The following is an 18,284-nucleotide window of genomic DNA, read 5'->3' as shown; positions in this document are numbered from 1 at the left end:
TTTTTTAAATCTGAAAAGAACTCTCCTCTATTAATGGGCACCATAATCTCTTTGATTAGTTTGAAGGCTTTTGTAAAATTACTGTTTGCATTTTTAATTGGCTGAGCCTTGATTTAAATCAGTGGACCATAATTCTAGTCTGGTATCAGGACCTAAATCCAACATCCTTCTGGGTTTTACAACCCGTTACTCTGCTCTTAAGTCCCAGGCCTCTCATTTAGCCCCTGGCTGGCAGACCCATTTACCAGGAGTGTACCTCGTTGCAATGTTTGTCATATAAGTAGACCGAACATATCGTCCAACAACTCAGGGAGTGTGCCGTACGTTCACAACATAAAGAACAAGAGCAAATGATAAGAGCTGCTCAGATCTGGGACCCCAGAGTCCTTCTCTTTTGCAGACAACAAGGCTGCTTTTTCTAACTTTCCTTTAGCGCTTTGGAGGCAGTAATTGAAAATGGGGAAATCTTTGTGCACTGGCTTAATAGAGCTGTCCAACCCTGGCTGCAAAGCAGGGTTAATAACTTTTTCCAGTTCCATTACCCCCTGAGATTGGCTTCAGGTGAGTAAAGAGGCTGCCCTGGACAAGGGGATGTGGCCACCGGGCCTTCTCAACCTCATCTTATCTCTGCTCACTGCAGGCAGCTCACCCGACAATCATTTACATGACCGATTATATACAGAAAAGACCCCTCCCACCCAGTGTGCATATGTGTGACTGTCTGGAAATACTATCCTATAATAAATGAGCACCTGGCAGATGGTAGTGGATACTTGACTGACAGCCAGTAATTAACGTGCCAGTTCACTAACTTATCCACTTTACCAATGTTAAGGTGGGCTGCTAGGTTTTTGTACATGCAAATATCAGTGTGGTGCTGCTTCTTAAGTTTTAATTTTTAAGTTCTTGGTTGTTTATTGGCTGAAGTACTTTGATATTTGACGTGTTATTGCCACTCCATAAGACTGAGGGATTTTTTTTTGTTCTTGTGAAACAGTAATGACACTTTTTTTTTTTTACAGCCCTTGATTTTTCTTTGTGATTTTCTTTGATGGCGAGTGAATATAGACTGAGAGAAATAGGCAGCACAGTGGGAGTTTGAGACTTTGAAATTGTATGCATGAAATGTTAATTTTCTACTGGAATGAATAGACTGAGTAGAAACATTTATATGCAAAAAGCAAGCCAGCTCCTGGTTATAATGTCCCGAAGGTCTTTCTTCCTTAACTGTGAATTGAACTGGCTGGTTGTCAATAAGGAACCGTTTAAGAAATACCGACCAAATATACTGACCAGGCAGCAGCAGATATAAGCAGAAGAGCTGATCGCCATTTTAAGTAAAAAGAGTTACAATTCCAGTATTTATACAGTGGCCAATAGTAACTACCCAAGTCTCTAGCAAGCTAATGTAATAAGAGAACTGAGAAGAAGTGGTATGGAGGCTGTCACAGGAAAAGACGGGATTATTGTTCATTTATTTCTAGCTTTCAGTCTGCTGTGTTATGACTTGGACTAACTGCAGTAACTCTCAGACAGATTGGAGAAGGTTTGCAAATAATTGCTGACGAATTTATAAACACAAACAGATTGCTGACACCTTGCAATCAATCTGAGCCACCTGGTTATATCCTGGTTATATTCTGCATCAAAGCAAGGTTGCCGAACACCTATGTGATTTTGCAGTAAACCATCTCGTGGATTCATTTCTGTTTCTAAAGCTACGAGGTTCTGGATATTCTCTGAATGTAAGTTGTTTATCCAAATTTCTGTTTAATGTGAATCTGTGTTTTTGAAGCAAACATTTCAAAGGCAACTAGATTACATCATAATTGCACAGGGACACAATGATTTTGGTTGTCATCAACTGCTGTTTTCAACATTGTGGCTGTAGCATTAATAACGCAGCTGGCTAGCTGCTTTGCTAGCATTATCAAAGAGAAGTGTTGAGCATGAGTACATGATGTTTATCAGTAAGACAGCTGTGGGCGTGGATAACTTCCCAATATATATATATTGCAGAAACAAGGAAACAATCTACAGTGAAGACAGTGGTTAAGTAACTTCTGTCGACTGCATGCTGCTCTGCTACATGTGCCGCAGAGTGTGCTGAACTGAAGAAAATGTAGTGACGCATTTCTGAATTGCACAGAGTCTCATTTTAGTCATTATGCCTGTTAAATAAAAATAAATAAAAATCAAGATTTCATTTTGCCACGTGTTGGACATCATCGATATATCGATTTTATAAACAAAGTTTCAGACTTTAATAAACAAAATATCTCTTATATGACTGAAGAAACTTTAGAAGTAAAGTGTAGCACTTTCTTTTTGCTTTTAAGAAGTTATTGATATATTTTTATGAAAAGTAGTTTGTCTTCGCCCTGAGCAAGGTTACTTAAGTAACCAAGGTAAAGTTTTAACTATTCTTTAAAAATACTTTCAAGCCTTACAGCCATTTACCAACATGGCATTGATGACTAATTCGAGACCTTGCATTGCTAAATGCTAAATAATACTGATGTCAAGAGAAAAAAATTAATTCATTCAATAATGAGTCATAACAGCAGGATCATAAAATTTAATCTTTGAAGCAAGGCTGTACGGATCCGTTTGCCGACATTCTCCATGTCCTTCTTGTTGCTACAGTCCTATTGACACAAGAAGACCTTCACTAGTGGCACTAATGGCTTTCCTTTCCCATCAGTTTTGCATCCTTCTATCTGCAATTCAAATCGCAAACTGAATCCGTGTCCATTTGAAGTGTGTTGAAGGCCTAAATGAACCACAAAACTAAGTGAAACAACCATCAGTATCGCCATTGGCAAAATTAGTTTAACCATTGTTATCAACCTTACAATTTCACAATCATGCATCCCTACTTTAAAGCTTTGAATTGCTTAAAAACTTAATTTGCTAAATATCTCCCCAGCTCAAAATAATGGTCTTAATTGGTTGATGCAGCAATTTATTATGCATGCAAACACAAGCTTTAATTTGATTTTTTTTCCCCTGTGTCATTTATTGTAATTACACAGTTGGCACTCCCTTTGGATCAAAACAAGTGTCCTTGCTATGATTATTAGTTTATTCAGATCTGTAAAGCAGTCGCTGAGTGTCGTCCTGAGGATTGCTTTGAACAGCAGGAATTCCCATGCTTTTTAATCAAATCTGTGACTGGTTTGAAACCTCCAAACAACCGTTCACTGGTAAATGACTAAGACTGCCACGCTTAGTGAAGCCATATAATATGATTTCATTAACATTGTTATAAAATAAATCCAAATTAAAAGTTGTGCAGTCTCTGTGATTGTGAAATTCAGAGCCGATTACAATGTTTAAAATAATGATTATGCAAACAGTTTGTTTATTTTGTTTTTCTTTTATTATATTTATACCTCCATTTGTACCAAGAAACTAAAGAAATATAATATATGATTATGAAAAGGAAGATATTTTTCGAAAAGCTTTTCAAATCTTCATCATAAAGGCTTCGAGTATTTAGCTGATGTAAAGTTTATGTTAAATAAGAGCAAATTATTGGCTGCTGCTATTGGCTACAAACTACAAAAATGTTCTCCTAATAGAAAATGTTAATGACTTGCTGTAGTGTTGTGACTCCTTTGGTTGCTAGCAGATAGCTGTGGTCGCCTGTAGTTTGCCTGAAGATGCCAACTTGTGCGCAAATACTCACCAACACGAGTGAAACTTGAGAAAGTGTCTGCAGTCAAAGTAAAGGCTGTCTTATTGCTACAACCAACACACGACAAAAGGTGGGGCTTTTACTTTGAAGGCGAATGATCTCCATTTCCAGTTTGGGTTACACATTTTCTGCTTGGTGAGGATTCAGCGTTTACAGAGAACATAGCACTTCTAACTAACTGATCAAAGCAATCGCAAGGAGGAATAGCACTCACATGCCTCTTTGCAACTGATATTACCCAGCGACAAAAACCATTTGCCGACCAACAATACACATTTTTCCCTGGCTTGCGGGGGTTGATCACAAACCTCTAGGCCTGTATGACCCATTCTTTAGTTTAAAAAACATTCAGGTTGAGATGTGAGGCTTGTTAATTCTGTATTATAAGTTACATAATGCACGTATTGTATTTATCAAGACAACAGCAATCATTTCTGCACTCACGTATTAAATTTATATAAATTATGCTGTCATAGAGCAACAGGCACATCAATATCTGCCGATTCTCAGACAATTTACTTTGAGGACTGAATCATAATATCGACAAAAAGACTGTGCGCCGTGCTCTCTGTACTGTTCTGTACTTTTCTGTGTGAACTGTGAATAATATCGAATCAGATGGCACCATTAGACCTGAGTTTGGCTGGTTTTTCACTTCCCTTAAACAGCATGAGCTGTAACACCCAGCACAGTGAGGAAACTTGCCAAAGCTAGACCCAGTGGGGAGCAGACCATTCCACATGACACCAACATGCTGCCCAAATCTTCTCAAGAAGGGCTCGCAAACATCTCTGTAGTCACTGTGTTTGTTAGTAATCCGTTCCATCATCTTCATTTTGCCTTTGATCTTTTTTTTATGTTATGTTATGTTAATTGTTTATTATAATCCATCTTAAGGAGGCAGGAATCCATTAGTGCAGGCTTTAAGAGAAGAAGGAGAACATGAACGCATGATGAAGAAGATGGCAGGGATGATAGAGGAAGTTGGGGAGTAAGGGAGCTGACCCAGTTAGCAAAGGAGAGAGAGAGAGAGGTGATAGGAGGGAGCAGTGTGCCAGCATCACAACTGTGGTTGGGGACCTGCTGGTCCATCTGGCGGCCCTGTAATTGGGTTGGGGTTTTACACCTGAGCGGTACACCTCTAAAGAGATGGCTGAGTCAAAAAAAAAAAGAAGAAGAAAAAAAACAAGCAACGTATTGTGTCCTGGTGGGAGTGACAGATAAAGTTGAGAAAAGGTTAGAGCAATTGCTACGGTAGTATCTCCTAAGTGTTTCTTTTTTCTCTCCTTGAATTTGAATTAGCTCTTTCGGCTTGCTTTCACCACAGCTTACAGGATGGAAAGATTTACACGTCATCACTGGGTTGGAAAGGACAAGCTGCAGTGTGACTGTAAAAGGAAAGTACAGCCATTTTGATCAAAAACATGAACATTAATTTAATGCTGTTTACCGAGCGAGATGTAATAGCGACGGGACGGACATCAACTTTGCGTTGAAATGGAGCTACAGTTTGATTACATCGCGATGACAGCCCTCTGAGAAGGAAAAAGGTCAACACTCTCTGGTTCTCTGTAAAGATAAATAAGCTCGTTTCCACTCTAAATGAGACTGGGTTTCGCTTGGACCTCCTGCTGTGAAGCACTGGAGATAATACGGAAGTTGTCATCTTATGCTTGAATGGGCAGGAAGTCATTAAGACACAAATATGAGCTGAATTAATGTTTCACTTCTGCTCGCGATGTGAGGGCTGATGTTAGAGGCATAACAGACGCCATGGGTGGTCCTCCACACGCACTGCTCGTATTTGGTCAACTTTTCATGTGACATTTTGGACTGAGAAGCATCACTCTCACAAGAGCCGACAGAAAATCGTGTAAAATCAAAGCTTGGAGCGTTATTTCATTCGGATGCGTGTCTCTTTCTGAATATTTGAAAGGTTTCTAATTAATTATAATGGCATCATTTACATAAAAATTTGCACCTACTGTCTGCCAAATACCTCAGGGTAATTATTATTACCTAAGAAAAGGACCCTGTCAGGCGTACACCTCTTTTCATGAATCTGATGACATTTGAATGTTCAGCTTCATGTCTGAATGAGCACTCTTGCTACTTTTCCCTAAAATTTGCAGCAGCACTCCTGCTAGGTTGGACTTCATAGGAATTACTTACTAGATGCGCTAAATATCATCTATTTAGAATGATTTTTGTTATGAATCTAGACAAAAAGATCAGATTATGAAGGGTTTTTTTAATCCTCAGGTGGGAATAATATTTCAAAATAAATGATGCCGGACTTGTGGTGGTGTTGAAGAAGAGCTAGCAAGAGATTTGACACCGAAAGGGAGATTTCCTCCGGTGTACTCAGCGCTGAGATACAATGTCAGGTCTCTGAGGAACTACCACTCACAAGCAATGGGTCAATCTAGCTCAACACAACAAAAAGGGGGGAAAACACCACTTTGTGGAGCTACTAGGCAATTATGTTTTACAAGTCATTTATTTATTGAGTTGAATACTTACTTAGGCTAGAATTTTTAAAATGGAGTGGGGAAAAGGGGGACCCAGAGGGGGGTACGTGAGAAATCAGAAATCAATACCAAACAAAACTGTCTTTGACCAAAAAGTTTGGAAACTCGGCAAGTTCAAAAGGTTTTAATTATGGCAGACCTCCTGCCTTTATAATCAGAAGCGTAAAGCCTTGTCCACACAAGAAGAGATTTGCTCATCTTGCATTGATTCGTCGCTGACAGTTGGTCGCTAGGTATCCCGCTAATGTCTTTAATACCCAGTCAATGTCAATCAACAATACCCACACTTATCACTGGTAGTCGTCTAAATAAATCTTCTTTGAGTTGAACAAATTTAACTCAGGATCTGCCAACTTTGCATGCCAACAGTATTTCACCCATGGATTTACTGAAGTTCACCTTTGCAAAGTAAAAGAAATCAAGATAATCTATATTGACAATGATGCACTGAGGAGGGTACTCCCTCCACTCTACCCAAGCCTTCCCCCTTAATTTCCTCCTGTTGTTGCAATAAATTATGAACACCATAAAATTTGTCAAAATAAAAAGTCAAAAACACCCCTTAGCAAGACGTCTGCTTATTCGATCCTACAGATAACAAAATTACGAATGTCTCATGGAGTTCACAGAGAAACAGGATTGTTTAGAATCCCCTTTTCTTAATTATCTTTCTTTTCAAACCTGTGTTGCCTTTTCACTTTTTCAAATCCAGAGATTTCGTTGGAAGTTGCAGTAGACAGAGGCTAACTAAACTAAAACTTCAGTAGCGTAGTTACTCTTTACCAGAATCAGTGCTAACGATTCCTGTTGGCTGCAGTGCAACAAATATATTTTGAGTTATGTCAAAGGCTGATGCCTGAAATGGCTCTCTCTGACACTGTAGCGGGGATCTCTGAATGAAGCTACAAGGTTAAGGTAAAAGTGATCTACGTGGCACTTTTACAGCTTTTTATGGTTATTATATATTCCACGGCTGACAAAGGACTAAAGTAAATCTCCCTGAATTACACATCCCTGTACAATCATGGTGGTACATCATGCATGTTTTGCTGTCTCACACATGAGCCATAGAGCTCACTTAGAAACACTGAGTGGAAGCCTATGTTCTTCTCAGGCCATGGTCAGGTCTTTTTCGATAGAAGCCTCCCACACGCACTCGTCATTGTTCTCCCTAAAAGTCCTCGCCTGCGTTGAAGTATCTGTGTCATTGCCAAGCAGGCATCTCAGCGGATCAGCCCCCACATTCACCTTGCAACATTTCAAAGAGAGACCAAAGGGAGGCTGAGCGAACATGGACATGTGTAGGCGGCGTGTAACCAAGGGGGACGTTGAGAGGGCGGAGGTAACCAATGGCTGGTTTTTTGTTTTGTTTTGAGGGTCTTTTTAAGGCTCATTGTCACATTTTACTGAAATTAAAAGATCTGATATGAATCTTGTTCTTGCTTTGATTGCAGATTATCTTTTACTAGTCACTCTATTTTTTGTTTTTTTTTCTGCAGCAGCTGGCCTCATGACACCTCTCAAAAATATCTGATGATAGAGAAAGATGCTGTTAAAGACGTGTTAGTCAAGTGTTAAAAACAGAGCTGGAGAGTGCAGTGATATCATGCTTTTTGCAGTGTGTTGGGAACCAGCAGCTGGCAAACATGTAGTTATTGTGAACGCAACACCGCGCTAACAAAGTACAGGTGCTTTTTTATTCATATTCATTGAGAATAAAGGGGGTTTGAGCTTAATTAAACCAACCAGACCCAATTAAAGGTGTGTTAGCCTTGCAGCCATTGCTCTTATGCCACCTGTTGACAGAGTTGTCAACATCGCGTTTGAAGATTAAACCCTAAAAGATCCACTTGATGACTTTGAAATACAATTGAAGCAAATTCAAGTACCTGCTGTTTTATCAAAGAAGACGAGGTGAAAATAAATAGCAACCATCTCTAGCTATTACTTAAATGTAGAGCAGAGGTGTTGAACTCATTTTAGTTCATGGGCACATACCTAATTTGATCTCAAGTGGGCCAGACAATTTGATCTGAATTTCTTCCTTTTTAATGAACCATCTACTCAGAAAACAAAAGATGATCAGCCTGAGATTTTTTGCCTCACTCTCCGTTTCAAATATTGTTACACACACACACTAAAATCCATGTTCCCATTGGCCTTCTTCGAATTACACTATTTCCTCTTTACTTACTCCATCCACCCTAATCCTTCAATAAAGGTTGTTTAACTTAATTGAGGATGTGGACCTAGTGGTGGAAAAGGCAGTACAATTCAAACTTCAGGGACTGATGAAAAGAACAGTTCAGACACCCACCCTGTTTAGGTGAACTTGGTGTTAATTCCTTTACAAGCACAATATCTACATGTTTAAACCTTCAAATAACCCTTGCAATATACGCAGGACTTCTAGCCACAGCTATTTTGAAGACTTTAAAGTATAAAAATCCAATACAAACATGGAGGCTATTAATTTAAAACCCCTGACAAACAATCACTGCAGACGGGATGTGACAAACAGTGGCTGTTAGCTTACAAGCTCAATATAAGTTTATTTTTTTAAATAAACAACAGAACATTTTTTATCAATGTTCAGTTAGCAGCCAAAAACCTTTCTGTTATCAGCCACTCACTCCTGTTAGCATATCTACCTAACCACTGTTATCAGCAGCACTCACCCCATTATAAACAAAACAAAAAAAATCTATTATATAATTGGTCAGAGATACTTTATGCAATCAGATGCCCTGTTATTTCACTATATAACAGTTGTATTTCAGGACAGAGCCCTGTAATCAGTGACACTTGCCCTGTTTTTTATTTTTACTATCCCCCAAAAGGCAGACCTTCTTTGCTATTCCCTCATATCTCTCCTTACTTTGAACAGCAACCCATCCCAATACTTCTGGCAAGCTAGCCCCATAATAAGATCCCTCATTGGCTACTTTTGGTGAACACCACCAGTTGTAATCCTGGGTGAGCCCAAAGCACTGTAGTAGTCAGCAGGTATTTTTTCCCCTAGTTTATTTTTCCAAGAATGTTTCAAACACCCGTCGTCTCACTCACAGACTCTACCTCTGTGCCAAACCAACGGCGTATTGGATTCTTACTACCAATCAGCTCAGCCTGCTGAACGACGGTTGCTCTGATGTTAATTGTCCCAGCTGGTTGCGGCGCTACTGGCCAAACAAGCTGGCCACCATGGGGCTTGCCGCTGCCTGAGCTTTCATTGTTCTCCGCTTCATTTCCTTAGTGGCAGATTTAGTGGTTTTAAAATAAAAGTAGATTTTAGTCTTAGGGCCCTTGCAGGCATACTGTGTAAGGCTCTGCCTTACTGCTCTCTCTCCCTGACTCAGGTGCTACCCTCCTTTTCTCCTTAGGAGCCAACTCCAATCACTCATCAGCACTGGAGTTCAGAAGCTGGGGAACAGTGCTATAGTAGCAAGTGCTATTTGGACCGTCTGGCAGTATGTGTTAGCTGCTAGTGAGTAGTTATTTACTCTGACTAATTCCTTATACAGTTTCTTATTTTTGATGATGTGTTTTTGTTCTTGTCAGAAATAGGAGCGTAGCCTTCTGATTTTTTTATTCTCTCACACCTACTATGTAACCCCGTTTGAAAGCAGTATGCTGGTTTAATGACAGGTCATTGTTCAGGTCATTGTTGACTTGTTGACTGCTTTTAGTCAGATTTCTGCCAACTGACTGGTTTGTATTAGATATATACATCTTCTAATAAAGAAAAACAAATTGCATTCCACTCTCAGAAAATCCAGAGCGACTTTTCGTGCTCATTTCTAGCTCTACGGTTTTATTCTTGGACTAACGTCACTTTGCATCTCAGTTCAGGATAATCTTTGTTTATCTTATACCGGCCCTATACATAGTCTTTATCCTCTTGAAACATCAGACAGGTTAAATGTATTTAGAGTCAACACTCACTTTATTAGTTACACCTCACGCCGAACTGCCTCGCTTCTTTGCGGCTTAGGTTCAGCAAGCTTTTGCTTCTGTATTTGCATGATAGCATTTGACGGTTGCTGAGGATTTGTGGGAAACGTCCTTCTGTTGCAAACCTTTTCTACAACATCCCAAAGGATTGTGATCTAGTGACTGCGGAGGCAACTTGAGCATTATGAACTAATAACTATGTTATGTTTAAGAAACTAATCTGAGCTTTCTGACATGAGTTGTCTTACTGAGCTAGACAATGGTGCACAACGATCAAAAGGAGAAAGACATAGTCTTAGGCTGTGGCAGCTGGTACAAATGGATTTAAAGCAGCTTTGATTCCTGGCTCGATAAATTTGTGAATTTCTTGTTGTTAATCAGAACCTGCGCTTTCCCTTTACCCTGTTCTGGCAGAAAGCAAGATTTAAGACAACAGCTTGGATATTTCACATCTCCTGACATCTAATTTTGGTGAGCCTGTGCATACTGTAGCCCCAGTTTCCTATTTTTAGGTGACTGGACAGACACCCGGTGTCGTCTTACTGCTGTAGGCCATCTGTTTCATCTGTGTTGTGTGTTTAGAGTTGCTTTTCCTGTGGTCCATGCTTGTAGCAAGTGGTTATGTGAGCTACCGTTTCCTTTCAATCAGCTCAAACTAGCCTGGTCGTTCTTTACTGACCTCTGGCACGAACATGGTGTTTCTGCCACCTACTAGATGTTTTCTTTTTTTTTTCCTTTTTTCTTTAGGGCCATTCTCTGCAACCCCCTGGGATGATTGTGTGTGTGAAAAGCCTGTCTTGCTTGGTTTGGGTGTCTGCAGGACCCCAAAGTTAAATGCTTTGGGTTTCTCCCACACAATTGACCGATAAGATATTTGATTCAACTTGCAGTTGAACAGAGTGAAACACTCAAAATGAAGACTCAGCTTCAGTTAAGAAACTCGTCTGACGGCACTGAGAATTTTATTAAAAGAAAAGAAAAGTACATTTGATAGCTTTTGGACTGAAATGAGAGCTCCACTGTTTGCAAACTGAGATAAAATATTCACCCACATTTAAAGCCTCATTGCCTCTTGGTTCCAGTTGTCAGGCAACAGATTGCATCTTAACTGCAAGTTATTTATTCCACAAGAATGATACTTGGTGTATTTGATGGCTGGATGATTTTGTTTAGATGACTGTACTTTATTACCAAAAAAAAGGTGGTTGTCACTACTGTCGGTCTCAATAGTAGCAGTAGTAAAGTAGATTTTAAAACAGTGAAGCCAGACTTGTGAAAACTCAAAAAAACACAGAGTGGGAAATAATCAATCCTGCCCTTCCAACTACACTCAGAGTTAAGAAAAAGAAGAGAATCAGTAGATAATAGGTTTCTCTTATCAGGATGTGATAGTGAAGCAGATCAACTGCTTAAATAATCCCAAAGTAATGAAACAGGTTCCTTTCTTCTTACTCACACCCAAATGAAGCTTAAAGTGGCAAAATTTAGTTACTCCCTCAGAAAATGACAAATACTTAGAAGACACTTTGCATCCGCAATTTAAATGCAAACGTCCTACCTGCCTTTATAAACCAAATTTTATACATTTGTAAAATAATAACTTGGAAATCACTTTGCTAAAGCTTTCTTTCTGTCGCTGTTGTAAAGATTGCATTAGGGTGAATTGGCACCAAGTTCTGTTTTCAGCTCTTTCAGTTTAAGAGATGAATATCATTAAAGACAATACTGAATGCTTACATTGAGATTTTTTCAGTTACATCGAAACCTTTAACAGCCTGTCTGTCAGAACTAGTGCAGTGCCCTTATATGAAACAGCACTGTAAATGGAAAATGTGAGCATAACAAGCAGTGACTGTGGCAAAGAACGAAAATAAGGCCATCAATCTTTTCTGTGGAGTGGTTTTCTTTAGTATGCCATTATCCTCATGGAGTGCTTTGGTGACAAAGCCAAATTACAACCTGCACTGTGGGAGCAGACAATAAATAGTTCCCATCAGGATACAACACATCACCAGAAAAACAAAGATGTGCACACACACTAACAATCACTTATGTAGTAAAACGAACATTCCTGTTTGAGATTATGCCTATCAAACCAGTTTTTTATTCAGGGATCCACTAATTGTGAAATTCTTGGTTGTTAAGTGGCAGATACCACTTTTTTCTGTTTATCTATTTTGCTTTATTCGGGTTTCTTTTCCCTTTGTTTCAGAAAATTCAGTAATCCTGATTATCAAAAGGAACACTTTCGAAATATTTCATTTGTTTATCGCAGCATCTTTAAACATTACTTTTTGCCGTGTCAAATCAGCTTTGCACAAACTCTGCCCATTCAGTTTTGTCAAATATACCAATATATAAGTCTGATGTTGTCTGAGAAAGATGTTCAGCAGATTAGTGGTACAACTCAAATAAAGTGGACAAAAAAGCCATGTTAAACAAACAAGACACATTTCATTACTTTTCTTACACATTTTATTATTCATTATAAATGACACCAGTATGCTGAAGAGCCATTATTCCTACGTAAAACAAAGTTTGACAAAGCATACAGCTGACTTTGGATCAGGTGGCCATGAGCCATCCCTTAGTTGTGCTGCAGTCAGCCTTGGCTCCTGGGAGGCTTCCCATAATGAATGTTTCTACTGCACTCGCTCAGTCTTTTGTCTTTTGTCGCTAAGTCAAAGAATATGATGGGGAAGGCATGTTTGTTTTATTGTTGTTGGGTGTCTTTGTATATTATGTGCAGTTGAATTTTTGCAACTCCCATTTTAAATGTTATTTAGACGAGCAAAAAGAGTGGCAGGTTCAGCACTTCGATGTTATAATTGTGGTATTTATAATATCGTAGAGTTTTTAGTGTCTTATTAATACATGTGCCAGCTGTTGTTCAGAAGTTACACAGCACATGTGCAAGTACATGGATTTGCACACACACACAAAGCTGCAGTTAACCTTAGAGACACAGCGCTGCCTTCTGTCCGTTCGCAAAACACCTGTGTGTAAAGTAAATACACCTGTTGTGTACAAAGAGCTTGGTGTAAGATTGAACTCGTAGCACATTTCCAGTTTTCCTGTGAAAGCACAGTTTCTGATGGGGCCAGCAGAGCTGAGATTCACAGTCTTTACCGCATGAGAGTAATAAATAATAATTTTATCTTCGCTCTGTGATGTTAATCTGGGGTTTAAGCAGTGACTGAGTGGCTTTGTTCTGAATTCAGACTGCTGGCCAATTCATCCTGGACCCCAGCTGATGTTTACTCAGGCTGAGCCGGCAGCTGCTCACACGATCTGCGTCAACTCAGTCATCTGACAAGGCGTGCACACTGCCTCTGACATGCATCTGTCACAGCAGCAAAAGAGAAAAAAATCTAACTGATTCTGCTTCCTCTTTCTTTTTCTCCTCGTGTCCAGCATCTGCCTGGCTGCCCAGCATCGCCACAATGAATGAAAGTCGAAGGGAAGCACTGGCGGCGGCCGCCCCCGCGCCCACCACAGCCTCCTCCTCCACGGCTGGCTCCAACACCACCAACATGGCCGGCCCGGGCACAGGTGAGAAGGATGAAGCCTTCTCCAAGCTGAAGGACAAGTTCATGAATGAGCTGAACAAAATTCCATGTGAGTGTGTCTTTCTTTTCTCCAGTCTGGCAGTGGGACAACTTGAGAGCTAAAGCATCAAGTGTATTTTGTGTTGTTTTATTTAATATATCTCTGGTTTCTGGTGTTAATTATACAGAATTACCCATTTTAAAACAGTCTTAGCCCTTATAAGATGCTTTTATAAGGTGTTATTGGTGATAACTGCTACATTTCTTGGGGTTTCTTGGAACCTTTCTGATGTCATACATCACAATGTCATTTTAATACAAACCTTAAACTTCTGATTTTGTACGAGGGGTTTGCAGACATGCAAAGGCGCCATTTGTGTCATATAATAATAAATATAAACTTTATTTATATAGCAACTTTCAAAATCAGAGTTACAATGTTTCTCAACATTAAAAAGAGATTAAAATGAGCTATAGGAACACTGGAGATTAAAGTGAGGAATGTTTGAAATTTAAAATGGAAAACAACTTTATTAAAAGCAAATATATATTTAACTTAAATAAAAATGATCACAAAAAAAATGATAACATAGAAATAACTCAAAGTAGAGGGACAGAAAAGGACTAATTGTAAAAATATGTAAATAGTATTTGCATAGCAATTTTTTTTACTCAAGTTTAAACACTCAAAGCCTCATTCACTAATTTACACATATTCATATAAGTGTTTTTCCCCCTTTTCAACCTAATATTCATTGACTCACACTGTGATGGACGCATCAGGAGCATCTCAGGGTTAAGCATCTTCCTCAAGGACACTTCAACATGTAGTATGGAGGAGTCAGTCGTCGAACTCGCAACCTTTCAGTTGATAGACAGCCCACTCTACCCTCTTGAGCCACAACCGTCCGCATGTCTTTAAGATGGACTTGAAAGATGACAGCAAGCTCATCAAAATATACATGCATATATCTTTAAAAGAGGTAAACGTTCTTTTGTATAAAATTATGAATCAAAGTTTCCAAGACTGAGCAACTGAATTGACCTGCTTATTCAGGCTGAAGTCGTTATCACAAATGATGCTGAGTTTTCTTTTGTTTGTTTTTTTAAAATATTGACCCAACATTAAAGATGAGGACCTCGGGTCTGTTGTAGTGAGTCTGATAAATGCATCAAGCCACATAACGATTATCATCATCTTATCCACATTTATCTGCAGGAAATTCTGTGGCACCAACCATTTAAAATCTTGGATTCAGTCGTTCAGTGCATTAAGTTCAGGACTGTCAAAGAGATACTTTCTGTCATCCACATACGAGTGAAAACTCACAGTATCACTGTGGATGTCATGCTTCAGGGCTAACAGGTACAAACAGAACAGAAAAGGTCTGAGGACAGACCCCTGAGGTACTCCAGAGGTCATCCTCATAGATTACTATTACTTGCCAGTGATATCACTAAAACACCTACCTGTAAATAAGAATAAACCTTAACTAGAAAAGCCTGAAAACCCACCACTAAAACAAGTGTAAGGTTGCAAGTACAACCTTACCTTAGTTTGCATTTTGTACAGCATGGTAGATCATTTCAGCAGTTCTGTTGTAACTACTAAAAGGATGTCCAAAAACAAAACAAAAAAAAAAAGAAATGTTGTAAACAGGCTTCCACCTGTTGGAAATTTCAGCAGATGTTCATTAAGGACATCAAGCAGATGGTCGCACCTCATGACGTTGCAAACGTCAGTGAAAGTTTTCTTTTTGGAAATATTTTTCAACTATAACACAAGATTTTAAATGGGCAATTAAACAACCGTCAATCAGCGAAAAACGAAGTTCTGTGTTGTGACACTAAATGTATCTTAAAGCACTGGATTTAATGGATAGATTACTCAAATACTCCTACTGTTAGAATTACTGACTCCTACATGCGATGCGCAATTTCTGTCAGAAATGACAGATGCCATAAGAAGTAACAAATTGTCCTAACGGCAATCTGTATCAATAATATAGTATAAAACACAAAAAGTAAAATTCTGTTTTCGCACCTATAATGACTTTTATTGTTTAAAATACAAACATCTGAGTGCATTCAGTAAGACTGTGCTGTAAGCATGACTAAAAAGTGATTCAGCAGTGGTTGTGAGTGAGCATTTGCTGGTGACGCACAAAAAGCAGCCAGTGTCACCGATGACCTTGACGACAACTTCAAGTGAACCAGGCGGTCTGATTATTTACTTATTCATTTGTTTTTGTGGCGCTTCTGAGTCAAATTACTAACAACAGCATTTAACATTTAACACTGAATTGCCCAAAAAGTAGAAAGGCGTAATCAAATTTGAAGAGTGGAATAAACATCTGGCAACAATAATTCAAGCGTTTGACACGATGCATCACCAAATTATGCGTAGCAGCCTTTATTATTTGCGGTTAGAGTTTCTGCTTTTCTGCCTCAGTAGAGCATTCAGTCAGAACTCTATTTCTTTCTATGTAATACCTCCTTCTCTTCTTCTTTTATCACCAAACCTCTTCTTTTACATTTAAATGTGTTTTCTTTTTCATTTTTTCCTGGAAAATTTTGGAGCATAAAGTTTTAGGGAAGCAGTTATCATTGTGTTTCATTCTCTGATTGTGTTTGCATTCAGAAGAAATCTATATATAGACATATCCACGGGCTCATGTGGAAGTAATATCCTGTTCTTTAGAAGAGAAGCCCTGCTTCGTCACCACCGACACAAACGGGAGTAGTCATATTCCCACATTGCAGAGATTTAATAGTGCATGAAAAATGTCACCTTCTACGGAGGAACATTTATTTGTTAAAGGCAGCATATTTGTGTGAAAAAATAATAAAAGCTATAATTTATATTCAAATATTTCTCATGGCTAAAACTACAGAGGATTTAGCTCCATGTGGGCTTAAACAAGACGCTGATGCAAAATGAAAACACATTTGTGGTGCGGTGGGTGAATGATTGGGATCAACGATATTCAGTGTTGCAATTGGCTGAGGTTTATATCTCCCCTGGCTCGGCTTTAAACGTCTGTCACCGAAACCCACTGCAGTTCCAACACAACTGAAGCCTGACAGCTTCCTCATGTCTCATTAGGTTGTGGAGCAGATAACTCGTATTCATATCATTTTTAAATTTTGTACTTTGAAGAAGTAAATTATACCAACTTTGGTTTACCTCAGGCAAAATGAAAAGTTCACCAAAATCAGACCAGGGTCTTACTGCTGCTTTTTCTCACCTCATCCCCTCAGTCAAAAGCAGTGAGGGTATTTTTCTCTCTCTGTGGAATATCGATACTGTCTGGAGAAAGCCGGCTTGCTGCGTGCTCAGCACAGCCTCAGTACTGTGGCTTCAGAAGATCTTCTTTGGGGATTATAGCCCAGTGTAAGACCTGCATGCTTTTAATAAAGGTGGTCACGTGGTAATAATGGTCTCACTGGCCGAAGATGTTGAATTCTCTGTGGCAACAATATTGTCTTGGCCCATCTCTTTAAGCAAAATCTTTGTAAATGTTTGTGAATTTAAGCAATTTTCTTAAAAGATATTTACAGCATGTTTTAAGATAATATTGTTTCAATGTATTTATTGTTACTTAATTAATCTGCTAACTCTGTAGTCTGTCTTCAGATTGGTTGTTTTGTTTGATAAGAAGAAGAAGAAGAAGAAGCAATAAAATACAATGTAAAACCAAGAAAAGATTCAAATCCTGCCACAACGTTTATTTTTCCTGGATAAACATACTAAATACCATGACAAATGAATAATAAAGTAGAGTGGCAAACATCTGATTAAACTTTACCTGCTGCTGGTATTTTTTTTTTTTTGAATCAAGTAGCTTAATTACTTTTTCATCTTTTTTATTATTAGCTGTTTATTTTACACTTAAATTCAATAAATGAAGAAGACATATGTATTGTTTATCAATGCCTTTTTCAACCCCTATTGACAAGCCCGCCCCCTTTCCCTTTCATCCAGACTGATGTGCAAGTGTACCCATTCGTCAGGCCGCCGCCACCACCACACAATTGGCCTTTGTGTTAAGGCCCAAAAGTTGGGTGTTGCTTAGTGCTCACACAGTGACAGCGTTATCCTGGATAAACCTCCGCCATGGCATTACTTGAGTAAATACATGACACTGAGTCGTTCAAAAATGATGTTGATACTTGTGAGCAATCCAAGCCTAGAGTAAACACACTCTCTGTTCTAAAGACGTCAGACACAAATCTAAGAACACACATGAATGTAAGGGTGTTAAAACTGACCGTGATAGCCCAGAGGGAGATTCTTATGTTGAGGACGGGCTTAAAAATCTTGGAAATACACTTGTGAAACATATTTTTTTGTATATTAATGCATCAGAAAATTGGAACTAGTGGAGGTAAACTGAATGTTTAAAATGTCAGTTAGTTTTAAATATTGATTATTGCTCTTTTTTAACAAACATTTGAAAAAGTTGGTACGTGCTTTTTCTTAATAATGGTAGAATTTAATGTATTTGTATTGAATTTAATGTATTCTCTGACATTCCAGTCAGAGAATGTTAC

General features: G+C 38.8%; 1 protein-coding gene across 6 annotated transcripts in view; it reads left to right on the top strand.

The window, feature by feature from the left end:
• Positions 1-18,284, top strand: part of syt1a (synaptotagmin Ia) — a 212,300-nt gene that overhangs the window by 138,228 nt on the left and 55,788 nt on the right. For 5 of the 6 annotated variants that reach the window (XM_085138836.1, XM_085138833.1, XM_085138837.1 and 2 more), the window contains one exon: positions 13,597-13,800. In XM_085138836.1, the coding sequence (XP_084994962.1) occupies positions 13,626-13,800 (175 nt within the window). In that variant the 5' untranslated portion in view covers positions 13,597-13,625. The remainder of the gene's footprint in view (positions 1-13,596; positions 13,801-18,284) is intronic. The other variant, XM_085138838.1, reaches the window with a different exon arrangement.

The sequence above is a fragment of the Neolamprologus multifasciatus genome, chromosome 17 (assembly GCF_963576455.1).
Source record: "Neolamprologus multifasciatus chromosome 17, fNeoMul1.2, whole genome shotgun sequence".
NCBI classification, from domain to species: Eukaryota; Metazoa; Chordata; class Actinopteri; order Cichliformes; family Cichlidae; genus Neolamprologus; species Neolamprologus multifasciatus.
This window is presented reverse-complemented; position numbering and strand designations above follow the sequence as displayed.